Consider the following 26,906-nt stretch of genomic DNA (forward strand, 5'->3'; position numbering starts at 1 on the left):
CAGTGATCGCTGTAAGGCTTTCGGAAGACTGCAATCGCAAAGCGATGTAGGCAGTTAAGCAGAAAAAAAGAGTAAACACAGCGTAGTAACTGGACAGGGGTGTCTAGTCTGGACTACGTGCAGTCACACGACCGGGGCAGCGCGTAGCTTACCGCAGAGTGAAGCACCTTCTACAGGCAGAAGGTAACGAGGCACCTCGTGCATCGAGCACCCGAGGCATTATGAGCCCTGATGTACTAAAGCCCTGCTCCTCCTACCCCCACTGTCACCTCTCGCCGTAACCTCCGCTCTCTCTCCCCCTCTGTCCTTGCCTCCACTGCTCTCTCTCACCTCCCTCCTATCGACTCCTTTTCACAACTCTCCGTAGACTCTGCTACCTCCACCCTCTTCTCCTCACTCACCTCCTCCCTCGACTCCCTCTGTCCCCTCACCTCCCGACCTGCTCGCCCCTCCCCTCCCCATCCCTGGCTCTCCTCTGTGCTCCGCTCGGCAAGAATCACACTGCGATCTGCTGAAAAGAAATGGAAGAGAACCAAACTCCCTGCTGCCCTAGACCTTTACCGCACTCTCCTCTCCTCCTTCTCCTCTACTCTCTCCTCTGCTAAATGTGCTTATTTCCAATCTGTAATCCAAGCCTCCACTAACAACCCACGTAAACTATTCTCTACCTTCTCCTCCCTCCTAAACCCTCCCCCTCCTCCTCCCTCCTCTATCTCCCCTGATGACTTTGCCTCCTTCTTCTCTTCTAAAATCTCAGATATCCGCAAACTCTTTAACACCTCTCCCTCCCCCGCACCCCCTCCTGCTCCAACCCCTACACCCACTACATCCCCTACTTACTTGCCCTCCTTCTCCACCTTCTTGCCCCTCTCAGACTCTGACCTCTCCTCCCTGCTCCAGGGTCACAAACCCACCACGTGTGCCTTGGACCCCCTCCCCACTCACCTCTTTCAAGCTGCTGCTCCTGCTCTACTCCCCTTCATCTCCTCCCTCCTCAACACCTCTCTACTTTCTGGTATCTTTCCCTCTGCCTTCAAAAAAGCCTCTATCACTCCCCTCCTCAAAAAACCTACCCTCGACCCCACCTCCCTCCAGAGCTACCATCCTGTCTCCCTCCTACCCTTCCTCTCCAAAACCCTCGAGCGGACTGTACACCGCCAGCTCTCTGCTTTCCTGTCCAACCACTCTCTGCTTGACCCTCTCCAATCTGGCTTCCGCTCTGCTCACTCCACTGAAACCGCCCTCCTGTCTGTCACCAACTCACTTAAGTGTGCCCGAGCTGCCTCTCTCTCCTCTGTCCTAATTCTCCTCGACCTCTCTGCTGCCTTTGACACTGTTGATCACTCTATTCTACTATCATCTCTTGCTGACCTGGGGATCTCTGGCACTGCTCTGGCCTGGTTCTCCTCCTACCTCTCCAACCGCACTTACCAGGTAACCTGGCGTGGAGCAACCTCCACACCTCACCCTCTCTTAACTGGAGTCCCCCAAGGGTCAGTCTTGGGTCCTCTCCTGTTCTCTCTCTACACCCGCTCCCTGGGCCCCCTCATCGCATCCTATGGTTTCTCATACCATTTCTATGCTGATGATGCTCAGATTTTCCTCTCCTTCCCCACCTCTGACTTCACCATCTCCTCCCGTATCTCTACCTGTCTGTCTGCTATTTCCTCCTGGATGCACTCGCATCACCTCAAACTCAACCTCTCTAAATCTGACCTCCTTTTCTTTCACTCCTCCTCCCCCTCCTCTGATCTCTCTATCTCTGTTCCTCTGGAATCTACCACACTCTCTCCCTCTTCCTCAGCTAAAAACCTTGGAGTCACCCTGGACCCCTGCCTCTCTTATTCCCAGCACATCACCACTCTGGCACGCACTTGCCGATTCTTCATGAGCAACATCCGAAGAATCCGACCCTTCCTCACCAACTATGCTACCCAGCTCCTGGTCCAGGCCCTGGTACTCTCCCGCCTAGACTACTGCAACTCCCTCCTGGCTGGCCTCCCTGCGTCCGCCACCCGTCGCTCCAACTCATCCAGAACTCTGCTGCCCGCCTGGTGTTCTCTCTGCCTCGCTTCGCCCACGCTACTCCACTACTCCGCTCGCTCCACTGGCTCCCAATCACCGCTCGCATCCAGTTCAAGACTCTTGTACTAGCCTACAGATGCCTTGACCAGACTGCACCCAGCTACCTCCAGACCCTCATCTCTCCCTACACCCCCACTCGACCTCTCCGCTCCGCCTGCACTAGAAGACTAGCTCTACCTCCGCTACGCTCCCCTGCCTCCAGAGCCCGCTCCTTCTCCACCCTTGCTCCGCAGTGGTGGAATGACCTTCCTACAGAAGTCAGGACTGCCCAGTCCCTGACCACATTCCGGCGCCTCCTTAAGACTCACCTCTTCAAACAGCACCTGTAGAACTCCTCTGTTTGTATCCTGGGACACTATCCCCCTTCATGTAAATGTGCTTTATTTTGCTCTTATCTGCCCCCCTATTTTACTGCATTTAATCCTGTACTTCAGAATACTGTAATCTGCCAAGTGTTTAACCTGTAGTACTTTGTATTTAATCACATCCTGATGTAACTATCACTATTTAATCATATCCTGATGTAACTATCACTATTATCTGCTGTATTATTGAATTGTGGTTTGTCACACTTGTATTTCTTGCTCTCATTGTATTACTTGTATTGTAACACTTGAAATGTATTTGCTTACGATTGTAAGTCGCCCTGGATAAGGGCGTCTGCTAAGAAATAAATAATAATAATAATAATAATAAACACCTGCCTACCGAGCACCATACGTCCTGTGGGTATGATGCCTCGCAGGCCGTACAGGGAAGGACCCCGATATGGTGCTGACTTTGTGCATTAGCACTGAGGCACTGCAAGCACTACGTTGAACAATGGTAAGTGTTAACTTAGTGTGTCCACTCACTAGCGTTACAGCAAGGTATGCACACATACCTTGTATGTATGCACACATACATAGAGGCTGTGTGGTCCAGGTATGCTGAGCCCCGTGCGCACCGAGTATCCTGTTTTCACAGATACTGTGCAGCACCGTGAGCTACGTGCCATGTTGAGCAGTGCTTACGCAATAACCCGTGCGTCCCAAGCGCACGGTGTACTGCATTCAAGATGCTAGGCAGATAGTCCTGAGACAGGACGTCTGGCTTGTGCATAGCACTAAGCACTGCTTTCACTGCGTTTGACCCACAGGTACTAACACAGTGTAAATTTCGCTAGCGCTACAGCTAAGGCTATTAACACCGCCTACCCTGCACCGGGTACCGTGGGCACAAGTGCACCGTGTACTACGCTGAGTATGGGCACTAGTGTACAACCAACTACGCCTGCACCGTGTAATATGTACACCGCGTGCAGCGCTTGAGCTGAGCTCAGTGCACACTGGTATTACCGTGCAGCACCACGAGGTATGCGCTAGTAGCTGTACTTACGCAACGAGCGCAACGTGCACCGCACTGCTAGCCTCGAACGTTCCAAACGCCTTGCGCAATGGGTACCATACACTGCGTGAACTGCGTACCGTGCGCACTGTGCGTAACTGTACTTTACAACGAGCGCAACGTGCACTGCACTGCTAGCCTCGAACGTTCCAAACGCCTTGCGCAATGGGTACCATACACTGCGTGAACTGCGTACCGTGCGCACTGTGCGTAACTGTACTTTACAACGAGCGCAACGTGCACAGCACTGCTTGCCTCGAACGTTCTAGACGCCTCACGCAGCGGGAGCATAAACTGCGTACCCTGCGTTATGTGCGTAACTTTTTGGAAGTAGCAACGAGCACCTGTGCGTTATGTGCGCTGTGAATATCCTTCTGCGTACATTGCGTACTGGGAACCAAGTACCGTGTGCGCTATGCTCCTACGCTGGCATTGGATAATACGCAGCCTGTGACAAGAGAAATCAGGCTATGTGTGCACCACGGTACCGCAGCACCGGAGAGGACGCTACGCAAAGTGTGTACCCAGACTGCGTGGTCAACACACACAACTGGTCAGCGCGAAGCGTGTACCGGGGGGGACAGAGGCCGAAACCGTGGTGGGTGAAGTTTTTGTCAAGCAAAAATTACAGTTTATAAGAAGGAAGGAAAGAGAGAGAGAGCACACCGAACGCACATGAACCGACTCACCGCAGCGGTCAGGTTCGGCCGGCGGCTCCGCTCGGACAAGGATACGGCAGTACCTAGCCCAGAGGAAGGGAGCGCGGCTGGGTCACTCGACAGCGGGTATATGGCCAGGCCTGGCCCCGAGGAGGATACTTGTGTAACTCTCTTTAGGAAAAGACAACTCACTCGCGGGTGACTGCACAGACAGCCGCTCACATACGACTGACAGTAAAAAGAGAGCGGCCCACCAAGGGGGTCCGTTGAAAGACAGAAAGATGAAAGACTCGTTGATGCCAGGAAAGCGGCAAGCCAGCTTTCAGCACTAATGCTAGAAACTACAACCGACCTTAATCGACTCGAGTGCGCTTCCTATCAACACGCTCAGTTCTAGACACAGACGTCTTACTTTACCATCTTGAGAAGGAAAAAGAGGGCGATCTTCTGGTGAGTGACAGTTTTGTACCCTCAGTAGGCGGGACCGAGTGCGTCATCACAGGAAGGGGCCTTCGGCAGCTGTGATATAGAGAGCTCAGTATTACCTACCTCAAGGGCAGGGAATATCCCATACTTAATGTTGGTGGTCGTCTTCGACTTGAAAGGGAACGTCATGTTTCAAGTTCATACCACTGTATTATTTTTTTCCCTCCTGCGATATGTGCTGTTTTAAAACATAAATAATTTGTTTAATATAAATGGTGTGGATATCAAACTGCTTGCACACGCTGGTATGTTTTAATGTTGACCAACATGTGGAATCACATGATTCGTAGATGTCCAGATCTCTGTGAAGCTAGTAACAATTTCACTTCCGGCGTAACTTCCGGTGAATGCTACTTCCGCATCTCGATGTCGGAACCGGCTGTTTTTTTTCCAAAATAAAAGTCTCTCCATCCTGTCACTCTCATATAACGGTTGAAAGAGACAGTAAAAGTTGCAGCAAGAAGGTACATTAATACATTGCTCGCCATTCATTATTAATTTAATTATTAATATTATTTTTCAGAATATTAATAACCAAGGTATCCTGTATTTATATATATATATATATATATATATATATATATATATATATATATATATATATATATATATATATATATTTTAGCTCAAAGAGCCAGCTGCCCAACGTTTCGATATGTTGTACATATCTTTCTCAAGGGAGCCTGTGTTTGAATCCAAACATTGGAGGTATTTATGGTTTTTGACGGCATGACAACTACTTGTTATTGATTACATTCAAATTCATGATTTATTCTTACATGATGTAATGGTGTTCTATATATTGTGACATCATTTTTACTTCTATCTTTGAATCTGTATTAATTCTAATTAACAGTACTTTATATAAACTTATATTTTTATTATATCATGCAATGCTGGCTCTGAGGATCAGTCTAGATTTGGCCTCCCCAGCGCATCAGCATGCACAACTTTTGAATGAATTTTGTTTATTTATTTAAATGTTATATATTTATTGAAGTTAATTAGTTCATTCTTTTCTGTTGAGTCCCGCTGGCATAATCGTGTTCAGTCTATTTATCCATTTACTTTCTTTTATTCTTCTATATGTCGCATTGTCTAATTTGAGCTGTTCTAATACTACAAACTTTACATCATTTATGTCATGTCCCTGACTGGTGAAGTGCTGTACTATTGGTTCATTCATTTTTTTATTTCTAATTAACGAAAGGTGGTTCTGAATTCTTTTATATAAAGTAGTTCCAGTCTCTCCAACATATTTGATTTCATCACATTTTTCACAGGCTATTCCATAAACAACATTGCTGTTTTTACAGTAGTTATTAGTTTTTAGTGGATATGTGGTGTTCTTATGTTTAATTATATTTTTACGTTTGTCTATGTATTTACACACTTTACATCTACTAGTGCATATGTTCGTAGAACCTATTTTGTCAATTATTCTTTTATGTTTACTGTGAACTAAAATATCACCTAAATTAGCTTCTCTTTTGAATGCTACAACTGGGGCCTTAAGAAATACTTTTTTTAATTTTTCTGAATTATGTAGAATCCGCAAGTGTTTCCAAACTATCTTAGAAATATTGGGCAAAAGTTTAGAGTAAGTCATTATTAATGGGACTCTTTTGACCTTTTTATCTCTATTTTTATCTTTATTTTTATATATATATAGTTGTTTTTGCATATACTGTATAAATTACTGTAACCTATAAATGCAAAAACAAGACGATAAATGATGATTTATTAGGCTTAATATATATTAACAGAGACCAAGACTTTCACTTCAACACCAGGTGATTTATTATTTATTAATTGATTTTGCTCTGTAGGAAGGAGATAGGCTACTTCTGAAATAACAATCATTTGGGAATCACTGCCTTAAACAATGTAATAATAATCTTTATTTGTATAGTGCAATCAATGTGTAATACAGCTCAAAGCGCTTTACAAGCAGAATTCAGCAGGGCGCTGAAAATATGACATTTTAGCTGGTATGTTGTCTATTTCAGTCAGTCCTGAAAATTGAAATGTGTTTGTTTTTTTATTGCTTTGTTTAACATCATGAATGGCATTTGCAATTACTGTATAATCTAATGGATTTGCTTTTTTTCCTTTATATTTTTTGTGTTTGGTTGGGGTTGGACTGCCTCCCTTAAGTTTAGTAATATTCTGTGTAATATTTAGTTTATTTATTCATCACATCTGCAGTCCTACCTCTCTCCTTCACCACACCTGTAGTCCTACATCTCTCCTTCACCACACCTGCAGTCCTACCTCTCTCCTTCACCACACCTGCAGTCCTACCTCTCTCCTTCACCACAGCTGCAGTCCTACCTCTCTCCTTCACCACACCTGTAGTCCTACCTCTCTCCTTCACCACACCTGTAGTCCTACATCTCTCCTTCACCACACCTGCAGTCCTACCTCTCTCCTTCACCACACCTGCAGTCCTACCTCTCTCCTTCAATACACCTGTAGTCCTACCTCTCTCCTTCACCACACCTGTAGTCCGACCTCCCTCCTTCACACCTGTAGTCCTACCTCTCTCCTTAACCACACCTGTAGTCCTACCTCCCTCCTTCACACCTGTAGTCCTACCTCTCTCCTTCACCTCACCTGCAGTCCTCCCTCCCTCCTTCACCACACCTGCGTCCTACATCTCTCCTTCATCACACCTGTAGTCCTCCCTCCCTCCTTCACCACACCTGTAATCCTACCTCCCTCCTTCACCACACCCGTAGTCCTACCTCCCTCCTTCACACCTGTAGTCCTACCTCCCTCCTTCACACCTGTAGTCCTACCTCCCTCCTTCACACCTGTAGTCCTACCTCCCTCCTTCACCACACCTGTAGTCCTACCTCCCTCCTTCACACCTGTAGTCCTACCTCCCTCCTTCACACCTGTAGTCCTACCTCCCTCCTTCACCACACCTGTAGTCCTACCTCCCTCCTTCACACCTGTAGTCCTACCTCCCTCCTTCACACCTGTAGTCCTACCTCCCTCCTTCACACCTGTAGTCCTACCTCTCTCCTTCACCACACCTGTAGTCTTACTTCCGTGCTTCACACCTGTAGTCTTACCTCCCTCCTTCACCTGAGCTGTAGTCCTACCTAGCTCCTTCTCCATCACCTCACCTGTAATCAGCCCTGCTTCCTTATTAGACACCTTTTTTCTAAGACCTTTCACCCTTACTTCACTTTTTTTATATACAATCCACATTAATGTAATGTAATGCAGCTACACATTGAGGAAATGTAATTCAGATAATAGCACAGAACTGACAATCACTCAGATTGTTTTGCATTTTTTATTGTCTAATGCCAAAGAACATCAAATTAAAACAACACAAATGAAGTTTTAATACTTACAGACATCATCTCCAGGAATAGCTCCTCCGCTGCCTTCTCGGTGGTACCGTGCTTCACCTCTGCCCACTGGAAAGGATCAGCGCTGCTGATTACTGGTGCTGACCCTCTCACAACCACACGTGGAGTGAGGCCAGGTTTACTGCTCTGCAAACCTGCTGATTACTGGTGCTGACCCTCTCACAACCACACGTGGTTATTTCACTCAAAAATAAATTAATGATTGTAACTGAAAACAATAAGATTTTTTTTATTCCTTGTATGTTATTGTAACCCTGTTTAAGCTCCTTGTTGGTAGGTGGTAGCATTAGATTTTCTGACCCGGCTTATTGTTGACCTTGGGCTTTAAGATCAGTTGTGCCAGGAATACCATGGCTGTGCATGAAGGTCCGATACCTCTCAATATCTGAACACTTCCCCGTCACATGCTCAGATCTGTGGTGTACTGATGGTGTACATCTCAGTGATGACTGTGGCATGCCTCTCCTTGCACAGCTCATGTGGTGTGCAGCTTACCAGCAACTGTTTGCTGCACAAGAGACCAAACCAGCAACAACAGGTTTGCAGAGCAGTAAACCTGGCCTCACTCCACGTGTGGTTGTGAGAGGGTCAGCACCAATAACACTATGTAACACAATTTTTGTTCCTGGGTAGTAAGTGTTATTTCCTAATTGCTTATTCCTCAAAAGTATAGAAAATGGCTATTATTCCCCACAAACTTTGCTTTTGTGACCAGGGCAGTGATATTTTGAAATTTACCTATTTCCAGTGAGAAAACGGGCGAATTTGTGTCTTTTCGTTCACATAAAGTCAGAAAAAAACAACATATGAATCCAAATTAACATGTATTTATACTAAAGTAATACAAAAATGACTACAAAAGATTTAGAAGTGAGTAGTTTTTCGAGATTTACGATTATACTGTAAATCACTTTCACGAATCAGCCCCCAAATGTAGTCTCCCATCATGTTCTCGTTATACTGTCCTTGGTAGCGGCATTCAAAGTCCAGTATATCCTGGTGGAAGCGCTCACCTTGCTCCTCCGAGTACACTCCCATGTTCTCCTTGAATTTATCAAGATGAGCATCAAGGATATGGACATTGAGGGACATCCTACAGCCCATTGTGCCGTAGTTCTTCACCAGAGTCTCAACCAACTCCACATAGTTTTCGGCCTTGTGATTGTCCAGGAAGCCCCGAACCACTGCGACAAAGCTGTTCCAAGCCGCTTTCTCCTTACTAGTGAGCTTCTTGGGGAATTCATTGCACTCCAGGATCTTCTTTATCTGTGGTCCGACGAAGACACCGGCTTTGACCTTTGCCTCAGACAGCTTAGGGAAGAAGTCTTGAAGGTACTTGAAGACTGCCGACTCCTTATCTAGAGCTCTGACAAATTGTTTCATAAGCCCAATTTGATGTGCAGTGGTGGCATCAGCACCTTCCGGGGGTCCCAGCCGTACTCATCATACTTCAAGGCGTCCAGCAAGGTCTTGATGCGGTTGTAATCCTCTTTGAGGTGCACTGAGTGAGCCAGGGGAAGAGACGGGTACTTGTTACCATTATGGAGCAGCACGGCTTTGAGGCTCCTGGATGAGCTGTCAATGAAGGACAGTATAACGAGAACATGATGGGATACTACATTTGGGGGCTGATTCGTGAAAGTGATTTACAGTATAATCGTAAATCTCGAAAAACTACTCACTTCTAAATCTTTTGTAGTCATTTTTGTATTACTTTAGTATAAATACATGTTCATTTGGATTCATACGTTGTTTTTTTCTGACTTTATGTGAACGAAGACACAAATTCACCCGTTTTCTCATTGGAAATAGTGATATTTTGAAATTTACCTGTTCTGGTCACAAAAGCAAAGTTTGTGGGGAATAATAGCCATTTTCTATACTTTTGAGGCATAAGCAATTAGGAAATAACACTTACTACCCAGGAACCAAAAAAAATTGTTACACGGTGTAATCAGTAGGTTTGCAGAGCAGTTAACCTGGCCTCACTCCACGTGTGGTTGTGAGAGGGTCAGTACCAGTAATCAGCAGGTTTGCAGAGCAGTAAACCTGGCCTCACTCCACGTGTGGTTGTGAGAGGGCCAGCACCAGTAATCAGTAGGTTTGCAGAGCAGTAAACCTAGCCTCACTCCACGTGTGGTTGTGAGAGGGTCAGCACCAGTAATCAGCAGGTTTGCAGAGCAGTAAACCTGGCCTCACTCCACGTGTGGTTGTGAGAGGGTCAGCACCAGTAATCAGTATGTTTGCAGAGCAGTAAACCTGGCCTCACTCCACGTGTGGTTGTGAGAGGGCCAGCACCAGTAATCAGCAGGTTTGCAGAGCAGTAAACCTGGCCTCACTCCACGTGTGGTTGTGAGAGGGTGTGGCGGAGTGTCCCGCCCCTATTTATTATTATTTATATTACTGTTTGCGGCACAGATAACAGCGCCGCGCATTTGTTATTTGTTTTGTATATTTAAAACCCGTGAGGATGCATGGCTGATCAGCTACTGATTATTTAACTAGCTGACAGTCATGCATCCTTACCAAACGCGTGCAGACTGTGGCCGAGGGGTAATAAGATAATTAACAGCTAGTTAATCCCTCGGCCAGAGTATAAGAACCTGCAGCTGTCAGTACTGCGGGGTTGGGTGTACAGAGAGGAGGTACAGGGAGATAGAGAGGAGACAGAATTTAAGATAACAATTGCTAAAACGTGCTGGATTAGCCAGCACGACACTTACTTGTTTGTCTGTCTGGTTTGTTTGGCCATCGCGCCTTTTTGTTTTGTGTTTTGTTATTGTTTAAATCTTTTGTTTTGTTTATTTATTTATTAAACACGCTGAGTGCCATAGAATTCAGCTTCACCCGCCCATCCACTGTTTTGGTTCAGTTACTTCCTGGTCCGTGACGTCACCACACCTCACCACTGCAAGCCATCCTGCCACAGAGGGTCAGCACCAGTAATCAGCAGTGCTGATCCTTTCCAGTGGGCAGAGGTGAAGCACGGTACCACCGAGAAGGCAGCGGAGGAGCTATTCCTGGAGATGATGTCTAAGTATTAAAACTTCATTTGTGTTGTTTTAATTTGATGTTCTTTGGCATTAGACAATAAAAAATGCAAAACAATCTGAGTGATTGTCAGTTCTGTGCTATTATCTGAATTACATTTCCTCAATGTGTAGCTGCATTACATTACATTAATGTGGATTGTATATAAAAAAAAAAAAGTGAAGGGTGAAAGGTCTTAGAAAAAAGGTGTCTAATAAGGAAGCAGGGCCTATTACAGGTGAGGTGATGGAGAAGGAGGTGAACCACTGCCGTATAATGCAGAATCCATTGCTTATAATACAATAAGTTTCTACATTATTTTCCTTTTAATGAGATTATTTAAGTGAATACACTTTTAAAAACAAAGGACCCATATTGTTGTTTTTACATCTTGTTTAAATGTTTTTATATATCTTTTTTTATTTAATAGTACTTTTTTTCTATTTCTGTATTCTGCTTACCAAGTGCTTTGGGCTGCTTTTAATAATTGTACTTTTTGTTTCTGTATTTTACTCTGCTGAATTCTGCTTGTAAAGCAATTTGAGCTGTATTACACATTGATTGCACTATACAAATAAAGATTATTATTACATTGTTTAAGGCAGTGATTCCCAAATGATTGTTATTTCAGAAGTAGCCTATCTCATTCCTACAGAGCAAAATCAATTAATAAATAATAAATCACCTGGTGTTGAAGTGAAAGTCTTGGTCTCTGCTAATATATATTAAGCCTAATAAATGATCATTTATCATCTTGTATTTGCATTTATAGGTTACAGTATATGCAAAAACAATAATCTAATACAGGAGAGTTTTTTTTTAAAATAATTACATGGTATAAAGTAGTTAGACCTGGGTGATTAATAATTAAAAATAATACTAATTAAATTTAATAATGAATAACAAGCATTCACCGGAAGTTACACCAGAACTGAAATTGTTGCTAGCTTCACGGAGACGTTGGTCCCGACAACAATTGGTCCCCACGGTAATTCGTCCCGGTGACAGTTCGCCTCCGTGACAAATGTTCCCCAAAAGATATTCTCCATTATTCATTCATAGTAACCACGTGCAAGTGTTTAAAGCTGTTGGAATATCATTGCGAACTGTAAAGAATCAATTATAAACGGGGCGTGTTGGGAAATGCGGGTTGTGTATGGTTTATGCCTCTTGCTGTTGCTTAAGCTGTCAGGTCTCTGTCCCTCCCTGCTGTGCGTGATCAGCCGCTATGCTGGTCTGAGTTCACCTGGTCTGGTTGGTAATATGCAAATTGAGACTGCAAATATGAGCCAGTAAGTGTGTCTGCTACAACAATTTTATGATAAATGTATTTGTTATTGTTGTTTTTAATCGCTTACCTCAATAAGTTTCCTTGCGCAACCTTATCTTTTAATAAGCTGGCCGCTAACAGGAATTCTAACAAATGTTATAAGTTTGCTACTGAAACGGTGCGGTGTAGAGGAACTCCTTACAGAGTGCAGATAGTCATGGTTACTATGAGGTCCCTTGTCCACTGCGGTCGTCAGTTGGTAGTGCTTAGGACTCAGTTCTCATTTTTCACTGACTGCCAGCTCTGCTCCTCGTTAATGGAACTCTCAGCCAATTCAGATTTGCTCTTGCAAATAATTTGCACCTTTTAGGTCACAGCTGAAGATTGATCTGTATGAAGCAGCTTTCAACTGACTATTGTATGTTTATTTTGGTTAATTGCTCTTTAGCAATAGATCCATGGCTAGACTTATCTTTCAAACCATGGCTGAAGCTGTACACATCATGCTTTTACAATATCCTTTTAACTTGTAAAGAGATTTGGAATGTATTTTCATGAAAGACAATATATAATGTTGTTGTTGTTGTTGATGAAAGAAAGTTACCTTTAATTGGGTGCTCATAAAAGGTGAGGGAAGATGGTAAGTGCTGCATACAGCCAGGCACAGCTTCTCATCTGACAATGCTTTTGAAATATTTATTTACAAAAATATTACAGGTACACTGAAAAGATCACATCTTCTGTACATCTCAAACCCATGGTTGCAAAGTAACCATTAGTTATACTCCAGTAAAATAAAAATCAATTAGATAAAGGAATTCTACAAATGACTACAAATTCTTAATTTGACACAGATGACTGCAACACAGCGTCCTTGCTTATCGGTTTGTCCGATCGCTCTGTGTGGCAATATTAGGTATAATGAAGTGTAAAAGATGAAGCCTCAGCTGAGTCATTTATTCATTTCTGTGTCAATGGTGTCACACCTGTAACAATACAGAAATGGAACAAAGAGACTGTGGTTAGTAAAGCACATGGGTGAGAAAAGCACAATGGAACCGGGTTTGTTATACATTCACAAACTATCAAGAATGTTAGGTTATTATCATAACCCTGGTTCTCTGAAATAGAAAAGTATCCATTGTATAATGGGTTAAACCTTGTTTCACCTGAGAACTGAAAGCTTGTACCAAAACCGTTACGTGAAAGTGACGTTACAGCTGCATCTCCATCCCAAGGAGAGAAAGCTAGCTGTAACACGCAGCTCGGTGCCAGTTTCTTATAAATCTTCAGCCTGCTGCGTGAATGCACACAGACACCGAAATTTGGAAGGGAACCAGTGCTTGATAATAACCTTTCCCTTTCAAATACGAAAAGTAAGAATACCCAAGCCGTAGCAAAGTGAATTACTCGCAGGACAACTGACAAGGGGCAGACTCAGCTGCCCAGTATTAATGTTATCCAAATAACTGGATACTCAATAATGTTAATGTAAGCCAGATAAACTGGGTACATAACAGGAATTAATTGCCTGTATGTGCTTCAGAGATCGGCCTGGAAGCCACCGTCAGCACTGTTCCCAAAGCCAGGGTTTTGAGGATCCAAGACATAGAACCTCTGTAGAACCTTGTAAAAGTATGAGGTGTGGCCCATACTGCAGCTTTGCAAATGTCGAGGACAGATGCACCTTGAAACAATGCCCAAGAGGTAGAGAGACCTCTGGTGGAATGACCAGTGACCTCAAAGGGAGGGGACAAGTTGGCCTGCTTATAGGCAATCTTGACCGTCTAAGTGATCCAGACAGATAGCCTCTGTTTAGACAATGCTTTTCCATGGCTTTTTGCTCCATAGCAGATAATCAATTGCTCAGATTATCTCCAACTTCTAGTTCTGTCAACATAATTTACTAATGCTATAACAGGGCAAAGCGTATGGAGCTTATGCTGTCTCCAACTACAAAGGAGGGGGATGGAAGGCCTCCAATTCCACGGATTGGTTGACGTGGAAAGTTGAAATGCATTTTGGTAGAAAGGCAGGATTTGTCTGGAGTGTGCTCTTAGTCCTGGACTCCGTGAAAAACAAGCAAGCTTTCGCCACAGACAAAGCTTGCATCTCGCTCACACGCTAGGCAGAGCTGATGCTAAGCAAAAATGCTGTCAAGACAGGAATTCAAATTCAAAAGGAGGTTTCATGAGTGCATTCAGCACATCGTTCAACCGCCACTGAGAAACAGTATCCTTCTGGGGGGGATGCAAACCCCGAGCTCCCTTCAGGAATTGACTGGTCAGAAAATGAGCTCTGGGGAAGACAGATTCAATCTTAACATGGCATGTCGAAATCGCTGCCATGTAGACCCTCTACATGGCAGCTATTTCCCTCATCAAAGAGGTCCTACAAGAACTGCAGAATGACCATCATGGGACACGTTACAGGGTCAGACTGACGTGTTAGACCATGCCTGGAACACCCCCCATTTATAGCCATACTGGGCTCGGGTAGAACCGGCTCTGGCATTTTGTAGAGTTGCAATAACTCCATCTGAAAGCCCTAGCTGGCTCAAAAGACTCAACAGGTCGCGGCACGGACGCAATTGCCATGGTTGGCCGTGCAGAAGCTGCGCCAGCATAGAGAACCACCCTAACCCTGTCTTGCCTGACTTTTTCCAGGCACATCGGTAGCAGTGCTAGCGGTAGATAGGCGTATTGAAGAGCCTTGGCCATTTGTGGGCCATGGCATCCATGCCTAGCAAGAGCCCCGTTCTCTCTCATGGAGAACCAGAGGGGGCCATGGGCTGACTCCAGGGAGGCAAAAAGGTCCATCTCCGCTCTCCAGAATCCATTCCGCTCAGGGAATTCTGTGATAGGAGGTCCGCTGCCCAGTTTGTCACTCCGTGCAGGTGAACTGCTCTGGAGAGACAGGAGATTGTCATGTACCCACAGCAAAAGGTTGCAGGCTACAGGCAGGAGTTTGGGTGACCTCAGGTCGCTCTGGTGGTTGATGTAAGCCACCACTGTCGTGTTTGTCTGTCATGATCAACACATGTTTCCCTTGAAGCTCCTGGGAGAAACTCTGCAGGGCTAGGTCAACCGCCTGTAGTTCTAGGACGTTGATGTAGCAACCTAGCCAAGGCAGGTGACACAAGTCCTGCTCCTCATCCATTCCACACCGTGCCCCAACCTGAGTTGGAGGCATCAGTGCTACTCACCTCTCTCCTGGTGACGGTACCCAGTGCTGCACCGAGGCGCAGATGGGACAGTTGTTTCCACCAGGTGAGGGCCGCCATGCAGTGACGAGTCACTGACAATCGGCAGTTGGGGTTCACAGTAGGTTGAAAAATCTGAGAGTTGAACCACGCTTGGAGGGGGTGCATACAGAGGAGTCCCAGAGGAAAGGTCTGGGAAGCTGCTGCCATCAAGTCCAGAAGCTTCTGGAAGGTGACTACCTTCAGGCTCATGCCGAACTGAAAAAGCTCTAGACAGGCCAAGAGCCTTTGAATTCTGTTGTGTGACAGAATGGCAAGCATATTGCTTGAGTTCAACCAAATCCACCGGTAGGTGGTAACCTGGGTGGGAACTAGTTGGCATTTCGGCAGGTTCACTGAAAGCCCCAGCTTGCGCAAGTGACCAGTGACCAAGTCTGTGTTAGCTGCTGCCTGCCCTGGCGACTCGGCACAGATGAGTCCAGGTAATTTAGCACTCTGATTCCTTTGAGTCTCAGACGGGTCAGAATAGCTATGGATAAAGCGCGGGGAGCCAGAAATAGGCCGAACGGCAGGACATGGAACTCGTAAGAAGTCCCTTAGAAGAAAAACCGCAGGTATTTCCTGTGGCCCGGTAGAATGGGGATGTGGAGGAAGGCATCTTTCAGGTCCACTGAAGTGAACCAATCACCTGGCCTGACCGCTCTTAAGAGTTGCTGAATAGACAGTTTTCTATGCCTCAAAAAAATTGAGCTGTCTGATGTCAAGGATGGGTCGAAGGGCACCATCCCACTTGGGCACCAAGAAGTACCGCGAGTAAAAACCGTACTCCGTGTAGAGAGGGTCCACCACTTGGATAGCCCGTTTCAACAACAGGGACATCACCTCTTGTGACACTGCCAGGGCGTTGTGAGGGTTTGTGACCGTGGTCACGACCAACCCTGAAAAGGGGGGTAGGTTCCTGTTGGAACTGGAACTGGTAGTCGAGCATGATGGTGTGTAGCACCCAGATGTTGGTGGTGCACAGTCGCCACTGAGACAGATCGTCCTCTGAGAAGGCACCCTGGGTCTGTGGCAGCAAACCCCTAGGGCTGCTGCTGCACAGCAGTATTTGCCTGCACCTTCCGAGCCTGCGGAGGGCGGTGAAATTGGCGGCAGTGTCCGTGCTCAGGCCGAGCACCTCTAACAGAAGGAGCTCCTCATGCTGCTGAAGCGGCAGGTTGCCAGTTCAGAGGCTGTTGGGCCCTGGGGTGCCACTGGGGCGCAGGTCTATGAGGCTGCAGTATTTGCTTGGGCAGGAGGTGAGACCGCTGAAGGAGCTTGTCAAACGCTGGGCCAAAAGTATGGCCTGGGGTGATCGGTGCATCCAGCAAGAAGGCTTTATCTAAATCGGGCATGTGTGCCTGAGGGCCACAACTGCTGTCAAGTGGTGATCAGAGTCGTGAGGCTTCTGTCCAAAGCCTGTCCATTAAATCGAGACAAGTGAAGCCAGCTCATCCAGCATGTGCTGGGACGGTCGATGGCCTGTAGACAGGGACTGGACCAGCTTGGACTGGTACGGCCCCAGTATACTGGACAGGTTGCCAATACGGGTGACCAAGGCCTCTGCCGCATAAGCCTTTTTGTGCAGACTTGGTTACGCGGCATTGCTTGTTCAGGCAGGCAGCATCCTTGGCTAAAACAGCCAGGTGCGTAGTCTGGACCAACGTGGCAATAGAGGCATCCACTTGGGGGAAAGCGCCAAGACCCAGCTTGTCAGGGGAGAGAGAGGGGAAACCTCTGACTCCACGTCCTTTTGACTGTACGTCCACGTGTGACTCATCCAACTCATAGGCCTTCTCTGAGGCATCGAGCGACAGCGTGTCCTCATCTTGCCACCCAGGAACCACCTCTGCCTGTTGCTGCACCGGGGGGGCGACAGGGAGGGCAGGGGGAACAGAGCGGGACTCCAACAACTGAGCAAGCATCGTCTGCTGGGCGGAAATAGCTTGTTGCATTTCCTCCAATTACCTATGTGTGTCATTGGCAAGGCGGCAGGGTTGCTTGCCTTTCTTCCTATTGCGCTGAGGCGAGGGAGAGGGAGAACTCGAAGAGGAGCTCCTGTACCTGGAGCGCTTAGTCCGGGCAGGGGAACGCCTGGGCGAAAACCTGTCACGTGAGGCCGATGGACGGTACCGCTGACCAGGGGTCAGGGAGGCGTCAATGCCCCTCAGGATACGCTTGTGACGAGCCTCGATGGAACACTTGGTGAGAGAAACACAAGCGTCACATGAGGAGGCATCCTGGAGAGCAAGCTCTGCATGCTCCAAACCCAGACAGGCTAGGCATAGCTCATGCGGATCCTCATTTGGCATCTTCCCCTTGCACTTGGTACACAAGTGGAACCCAGGCATGTCTGTGGAACTCGGTGTAAGCACTAGTATTGGGGCATGGGGGTGGCTGCGCACGGTGCTCCTCTGTACAGAGCACAGAGCTCTCAGTGCACTTAGGTGCAGAGAATGGAGCTCTCATGCACTGTTTAGTGCAATACACAGAACGCTCGGTGCAGAGCATGGATCACTCAGTGCACTGTCTGGTGCAAAGCACAGTGCTCTCGGTGCACTGTTATGTGCAGAGGACGGAGCTCTCGGTGCACTGTTCAGTGCAGCACACAGAACATTCGGAGCACTTGGTGCACTATTTAGTTCAGAGCACAGAGCTCTCGGTACACTGCTCGGTGCAGAGCACGGAGCTCTCTGTGCACTTGGTACATTGTAATTATAGTTGTAATTATTGTACCAATTGCAGAGAAAATTTTACCAAATAAAGTATAGGCTATGATGAGATTAAAACAAATGAGATCAGTCAGAATTTGACTATGAATGGGACACAAAAGTGTACCTTTGACACTGGTGTCGTGTTATTCATGTGAGACACATAGGAAACACAAAATCTCATGTAGCTCAGAAGAACCATCCAACTGTCAGTTTAAGAAATGACAAACTGTAGGCTATAGTATCTATCTCAGCTGGTTCTCAAGAGAATACTGTAAGTATATAACTTTAAAAAATCCCTACATTCAATTTAGCAAAAAAAGCTCAGATTTTGAAATGTAAGCGGTGCTGTGTTTAATACATCTTTTTGGGTTATAATTGATTGATGTTGAAAAAAATAAAAAATAAAAAATAAAAAATAACAAAACACAAAAAGTTATGAAGGAAATTACCAACCCATCTACGACTTTGTCGGCTGAACTTCAGTCAAACCCTCGTGCTTCCTCAGCTGACCCTGCTAGGGAGGACATGGAGACAGCGGCTGTGGCTTTCTGAACATCCTCATCGGGAAGCGGCGCAGTGGATTGGGAGCACTGGATTCCTAAACACAAAGACTGTTCAGGTACATATTGTCTGTGTTCTTGTTAGTGGTGTGACTGGCAGCTGATCGACCAGCACGGTTTTGGATCACGGTAACATATCATCTAGATTCACTGTCACCCACACGAATACTTTTCAAACTATTTAGTTATTCACTCACCCACACAAATACTTTTCAAACTATTTATTTATGTATTTATTGCATTATGTCCCGGAGCAACTTTGAAGAATGGACTGAATACCGGTAACCTCATCCCCTCACACCCTTCATTCTGCCCCTCCCCACCTCTTCTCACTGCGTGCTCCTATTGTTTATGTTATTATTATTGTTGTCACTGTAATCAAAATGTGATTCTTACCATAAAGTCTAATAAATACATAAGAAATTATATTACGTTCTACTTTAAAATACAATTGATAATGGAAGAAAACATGTTTTAACTAAGTTACAGGGCTACAATTGGTAAACTCGGTATGGAGGTACATACTGTTCATTTTATTTGTGCTTTTCTGGTACTTTCTTGGAGAAAGTTATCTGCCGGCTCAGGGGTTTGACTGTATGTAATGCTTAAGGAGGGCCTGGGCTCAGACACACATTGCTGTCAGAGTCATGGCTCTAAAGAGTTTTGAGTTTTTTCAAACTAGGGGAGCTTTCAATGCTGGAATTCTCCTGCGGCTTGAGTTTTGTATTTATTGTTGGTTTAATGTTTTGTGTTGCAGAGCTTGCACCTTTTGTGATATTCAGAATGAAAACTGTTTTACAAGTCACGTATTAGTATATGTTTGTGGAGGAGGGGTCTCTCGCTGTCCCATTTCAGCCATTATAATGATGTTTGTTAATACTGTGTCCTGGAATGTGCAGGGATTGAATTCTCCCATCAAATGTACAAAATGCGTTCACTTTTTGCATCTATAGCCCTATTACAAGAAACACACTTTAAATCTTTTAATGTCCACCGTTTTCAAAATAATTTTAGCCTACTCCTGCGCAACAAACAAAACTAAGGGTGTACTTAACCTTGCAGACAGGAAATTGTAGTTATCTACTGAAGGGGTGCCGACTTAGGTCGATTTGTATATTTATTGGCCATGTTAAATAATGTTAATAGTTTTGGTCAGTTTATGCCCCTAATGAATACAATGCTATTTTTTGACCAACTTTAATATTTATAAGCATTTGCTAATGGAATCTTACAAACCCCTAGCTGTCACAAAAATCTGGGAGCGGGAATTGGGGAGTTGAGGTCAAATTCCTAATTGGGAGACTGTTTGATACACATTTGTGGCTCCTAAAAAAATGTGCCCAATATATTTTAAACTTATTTACAGAGCTTATGCAACCCTGTGTAGATGCTTCCAGATGAAAATCATTCCCAGTCCTGCATGTAACCACTGTAAACTTGGCACACCTGGCCCCAATATGCATACGTTCTGGGAATGTCCCGTCATTGTCACTTTTTCGAACTATGTAACTTGGGTGTTATCTAAACGGACTAGTTCACAGTAAGGAGCGGAACCTTGCTTTTTGTTACTTAACAATGACTCATTGAGTAATGTTTCTTTGACTCTGTAGAACTCTACTTGGTGGCCTAACCGCCACTAAAGTCAATGGCTCCTGGCTATGTATGTTTAGGGATATTGTTCCTTTCTCTGTATATATTTCTGTTTTTCAGTATGACTCCGAAAGCATCATGTGTGTGCTCAAATAAAAACAAACAATCTATCACAAAAAAAGTGAACGAAATGTAATCTTTACCTGAGTCATTGTTGGTGCAGTTGAATGATGCATCACTTTGTTCCTTTGCTGAAATAATAAATAAATAAAAAATCAGAAACCATAAAAAAACCTCTTTTTTTTCAACACTATAGTATTTGTTTTTAAAATGTACACATTTTAGCTGACTTTGTCTTTATGTTTAAAATTAATCCAAAAATACATTTGTAGTAGTAAAGAAATGAAAATAATATTTTTTGGTTCAGGACACTCTCTAAAATATAATACAACAATAATACAAAACTATAAAAAAATATTTTTACTGATTTTTACACTCCAATAAGAAACAAAAATCTAATATTTTTTCAAAAACTTTTTGAAATGTTTTTTTTAAAGTATTCAGTAGATTTTTTTTTTAATATAAAAGGCACAAAAACATTTTTTTGTTACCATTTTATTTTGTCTCCCTGAAAGTTTTGTTGGAAAAATTTGAAATACGGGCAACATACAAGATTATTTCACCTGAGTGATTTTATGAATTGAGTCTTTTGTAAAGATTTGTTTTTATTGGGTGTAACAAAGAAACAAGAACTCCCCCTCTAATTTTCTACCCCCCCCCCCACTCCCAGAACGTCCCCGTACCTCCCAGTACCCCCCCCCCCCACTCCCCCGAAGCAATAATGGACACTACTATCGATTAGTAGTAGTTATAAATAAAATAGTTAATTCCATTATTATCAGCAATAATGAAAAAATAAATAAATAACATACAATTTTTGTTCATGATACATTCTGCTTAGTGACTAAACACTGCCAAATCACAGATGTACTTAATCAATACTTTGTACAAGTATTTACAAATGAGGATTTATACAATATACCAAAGTTAACAGAATGTACACAAACATCATTGCCAGAGTTTGTTATAGAAGAGCATGAAGTACTAAGGGAGCTAGCAGCACTTCAAATAAGATCCACAGGGCCTTATGGAATCTGTCCAGGAGTCCTCAGGGAAATTAGAGAACAGATTTTTAAACCAATATGTTATATATTCAATAAATCTATAAATAAAGTAGCCATCCCACTGGACTCGAAAATTGGCAATGTTGTTCCTATATTTTAAAAGGGAGATAAATCTGCCACTGTGAACTACAGACCTATAAGTTTAACATCAATTATATGTAAAATCATGGAAACTATAATAAGGACCAAAATGCAAGAATATTTATATAGAACAATATTATAGGAGACAGCCAACATGGCTTTAGGAAGGGTAGATCTTGTTTAATCTACTAGATTTCTTTCAGGAGGTGACTACTAGAGTGGACAAGGATAGTGCGTATGACATAATCACCCTTGCATTAAACGAGCAAGCATAGGTGGGCCTAATGGCTTTTTCTCATTCTAGAATTTATTATGTTCTTATATCCACTCTTTTCTTGATGTATAAACATTCTAAAACATATATAATTAAAACACATGAGACAGAATAAATGTTCTAATATAATTATAAGTCAAATACTTCGGATTTGTGTCATGTGTTCTCTCTCGGCACTGCTGAAAACCTTCTCCGCCCTTTAAAAATTAAATGCCCCTCTCAGTGACGTCACACAAAAAAAACTATCAAGAAGTGAAACTCAATCCCTCCCCTATCCAATGATGTGTTTTTCCAACCTGCAATGCAAAGTATAAGTGGTCCTATAAGTCAACAAAGTGCTCCTTTTTATCATGTTTACCCGATCACGGTCCCAGAAAGACACCAGTATGATACCCGATCATGGTCCCAGAAAAAGACTTCATTTATCTATCTATCGTGATTTTTTTATCAAGAAGTTGCGGTTTCATAAATATAAACAGTCTGCACATTATATCTATATATATCTATCTATATATATATATATATCTATATATATATATATATATATATATATATCTATATATATATATATATATATATCTATATATATATCTATATATATATATATATATATATATATATATATATATATATATATATATATATTTGCTTTCAAGATGGATTTTTGTTCATTTGTTCAAAAACATACAACTAGACAACCAAAGCGTATGTTCTTACAGGGGTGGGAGTGTTCCGTCTATAGACGATTTTCCATCTTAAAAATATTTTGGGAAGTATATTTTACACAACTTGAAAATGTTGCTGAATTTGTCTCTCAAGGTTGTTTTAAAAAATCTATTTTTGTCTGCTTATTACATTTTTTTGCAGCTAAAACATTTACAAAACATTGATACATTTTTAAAGATTGTTTCAATAGCGACTTGAGTTTGTAATGTTTGAATGCCGTTTGACTGCATATAGTGATCAAAACCACTGGTACAAAATCATTCTTATACTAACCAATGTAAAATAATCTGCTTGTAAGAATCAAGCAATCCGCTTATAAGAATCATTCCGGGGCAAACTGATTACATGCAATACGGTTCTGTATCCAGTGCAATGACGTGTACAGCCAATAAAAGCTGTTTTTGAATTTGATCACATCTCGCGCAATTAGGCACGTACGCAGCGTGGATCGTGCAATGATGCAGAAAACACTGGACAGGTTTGTAATCAAACGGTGACTGCACCACTGCATTGTGCAGGTATGTTTTTTGTGTTCTTTGTTAGTGAAAATGTGTTTTAATAAAGTGAATACACATTCACTGAATACATACCGAGTACAGTAGTGTTATTGTGCTTTGTGTCTCTGCTTAGTGAAAAACTGTGAGATTTGCATCGCAACTGAAAATAAGTAAGCCACAGATGCTTAAATGCATTGGTGGTCCTGACAGTAAACTACTGTACTGTAGTGTCATTTTAATTCAAAGGCCATTACACATAACACTGCACGGCAGTTAACAAGTATACTGTAGTAAAATAGGATTCTGCAGCCTTGAGTAAACCTAATCGTGATCATATAACGATTGTCAGTGATTGAGCATCATTGACATCTCTATACTGTATTTAAACTGCTGATGGCACTCTTTTGCTAATTGTAATGTGACGTGGTCGAGGACAGTGTAAATGATCAGGCTGGAGTCTTGATTTACAGTTTTAAACCGTGTGTTGGTTTTATTTTTCTTACACTGCAGTGGCAAAACAACTGCTAACAAAACAACCAAATAAACCTAGCCCTCAGTTGGAGCACTAACTAACAGTACTTTGTGTGGATCGTACTCGAGTTTTGGTTTCTTTCTGTTACTTCTGCTTCCTTACGCCTCTATACCCCCATCACAATGCTATCGGCTAAGCCATTTTTTCTATCGAGGTGTCATTAACTTTAACAAGCAGTTAACAAACTATTATCCTTAAATCGTTAAGGAAAGCAGCTGTGGATTTTTCATGGGTGTGCATACATGCGGGAACTCGTGACATCTAGTGGTCAACCCATTACACTGCAGCCAGGGAACAAGCTCATACTAAGTTTGATTCTGCACCATAGCAATCGTATCGGTCTGCTTTTAAGAATCAAATGCTTATAAGAATCAAAACACCTGTGATGGATGTGATTCTTATAAGCGGACTGCACTTCCAAGGTTAGCTCAAAGATATTCTATTTAATAGAATAGATATAAATAGAATACCTAAGCAGCGAGAACAGAGTTCTTTGACGGGCTGGTCTGACAGTTCTTTCCCAGGGTTGGGAAGTTGGCCAGTCTGGATGAAGACGAGACTCCGTTGCAAGAACGCATTGACCCAGAAGGGAAACTACGTGGCAGCTGCAGATTGGAGAGGCGGTTGCGCTCAATTACCAAGGGGTCATGTGTGACAGCATAAAAGGGGACAGAGAATCGCAATCTGTTCCTTTGCTTTGTATTTTAAACCTGAAAGGACCAGAGAAAAGAGCAGTGATTATACGTATCATGAGTGTTTCTTTGTTTGTCTATATTATCTTGTTTGTTATTATTAGATGGCTAATATGTTCTGGAACTGTCGCCAAGGGCCAGCACAAAACCCGGAACAGGACTGCACTATTGTCACTGTTGTAAACATGTATCACCCACCACGAGCACTACTGCACGCACCCAGGACAGGTGACTGTGTCAGTATATTGTGGGACGGATATTTGTGTTTATAATTTAGGACTGCAACCCTGTTGTTATTTACTCTGTGCACTGCACATTGTTGTGAATTGCCGGGGATTATTATTTGGTCACCAGACCTGGATATATAAATAAAAACTGTTTCCAAACCAAATTTAAATCGTCTCTATCTGCTTAATTACACTCTGCATCACTCCTGCTCCTGTATCCAATCAACCACTTTGCCACACTCACTCACAAACTTGAACAGCCACCATAGTATTTGTAAAACAGCAATAATCCTTCAGTCACAAAATTTAACAGTAAGAACAGTACTTGCATCACGGCCCACAGTCTTCTTTCCTGTGGCTAACCATAGCAACGGGAAAGAAGATCACTGATTGGCTAGAGAGGATGAAAAGGCATACCAATCCCCCACTAGCAATCATCATCTTCAGCCTTTTTTAGTCCACTGCCTGATGAAGGCCTCCCCAAGATTCTTCCACAAAAGCCTGTCTGCTGCGTCCCTCAACCACGTTGCTCCAGCATGTTTCCTAATTTCATTTTGCCATCTTCCTGGAGGTCTTCTTCTTGGTCGCTTTATATCTCTTGGGATCCATTCTAGTATCTCCTTGGTCCAGCAATGGTTTGTTGTTCTTGCTACATGTCCAGCCCACTGCCATTTCAGTTTTTTCGCTCTTAAAATAACATTGCATACTTTTGTTTGTGCTCTTACCCATTCCTTCCTTTTTCTGTCTCTTCTTATTCCCAGCATGCATCTGTCCATACTCCGTTGAGTCGTTTTGTAATTTTTGAGCCATTTTTGCATTGTGGGTCCAGGTTTTGCATCTGTAAGTTAGCACTGGCAGCACGCACGGGTTGAAGCGAGGCATAAGGGCATTTCCCTTTCAGAACCATGCTTAATCTCCCAAAGGCACTCCAGACCATTTTTGCTCTATTGGTTTCGCACATTTGGTTCTCTGTTGCTGAAACTAACTGTTTACAAACAAGAATACAAGAACTACACAAGGTTAGCATCAAAGCGGGTTTGAAAATGAACCTGAAGACTCAAGTGATGTTCAATAAATATACCACTTCACAGGCAATTGAAGTCAATGGGATCAAGCTTGAAGTCAATAACTACATAATTTATATATATATATATATATATATATATATATATATATATATATATATATATATATATATATTTGAGCTGGATGCTCAAATAATTGGGGTATTCTGACCAAACTTTGCACAAATGAGAACCTGATACTGTAATTCGATTAAAACAAAAATTAAACTTTATTTACAATAAACAAATGGCACAAAAACTGAAAATATAAAAATAATGAAAAGAAAACCGAACCCAATTTCAGGTATTAGCTAAACTCACTTCTTGAGCCCTCAGTATTCTGTTCACTAATAAAAATCAAAACAATATAACAAGGACTGGAAACAAAAAAGTGTGTTTGGGAAATCTCCATGTGATTTCCCCTTTGGATTCTTCTCCAGGTATGTATCTGTGAACAATTATAATCCACGGTTTTGTGTCGTCTCCTTTTAATCCACCTATTTCTTTCAGATCTCTATATCAACAGGTAAGTTCCCAGGTTTTGTCTCCCTCTGCTGGAGACCACTTGTACTGCAGTCTGGTCCTAATCCGTTCCAACTTCGGACTCCTTCTGCTGGATCACCCTGTGACTCAGTACAGTTTATTGAGTTAAACAGTTTAAATCCTGGTTCTTTGTCAGTTTCTTTTCAAACAGTTCTTACACAAAGGAAGACTGCTTGTAGCAAACACACCAGATAAACAGTTATGTGTTAAAACCACCTCAACTCGTCTGCGTACTTTTGGGATTCTTCATTCACCAGGTTAGCACACCCCCGGTAAACCACACAGCTTCAACTATTAATTTATGCCTGCTACAGTCCTCCTGAACTGCTGGTTACTTTTTGGTTTACAGCGCTACACTCCTGCGCTGAAAACAGGCATTCAAATCAAGCTATATGGTCATGCTGATAGTCGTTACGTTTGGAGAAAGTCTGGTGAGGCGTACAAAGAAAAGAACACCATACCTACTGTCAAGCATGGAGGTGGTAATATCCTTCTATGGGGCTGTTTTTCCTCTAATGGCACAGGAAATTTAGTTCCAATACATAGTAAAATGGATTCCATAGCATACCAAAATATATTGGCCAATCATCTGAAACCCTCCGATACAAAACTTGGTTTAAAGCACAATGTTGGACGTTCTAACACGACAATGATCCAAAGCACACATCAAAACCTACTT

The 26,906-nt window shown here is 43.2% G+C and overlaps 1 protein-coding gene across 3 annotated transcripts in view; it reads right to left on the reverse strand.

Moving 5' to 3' along the window:
* Window positions 1-12,984: 12,984 nt before the first annotated feature.
* LOC117397300 (major histocompatibility complex class I-related gene protein-like) overlaps window positions 12,985-26,906 on the reverse strand; it is a 74,302-nt gene continuing 60,380 nt past the window's right edge. For 2 of the 3 annotated variants that reach the window (XM_059007574.1, XM_059007572.1), the window contains 3 exons: window positions 20,611-20,658; window positions 18,711-18,855; window positions 12,985-13,288 (listed from right to left, as the gene is read on the reverse strand). In XM_059007574.1, coding sequence (XP_058863557.1) covers window positions 18,737-18,855; window positions 20,611-20,658 — 167 coding nt within the window. In that variant the 3' untranslated portion in view covers window positions 12,985-13,288; window positions 18,711-18,736. Of the gene's footprint in view, window positions 13,289-18,710; window positions 18,856-20,610; window positions 20,659-25,890; window positions 26,308-26,906 lie in introns of those variants that run through there. The other variant, XM_059007573.1, reaches the window with a different exon arrangement.

The sequence above is a fragment of the Acipenser ruthenus genome, chromosome 35 (assembly GCF_902713425.1).
Source record: "Acipenser ruthenus chromosome 35, fAciRut3.2 maternal haplotype, whole genome shotgun sequence".
NCBI classification, from domain to species: domain Eukaryota; kingdom Metazoa; phylum Chordata; class Actinopteri; order Acipenseriformes; family Acipenseridae; genus Acipenser; species Acipenser ruthenus.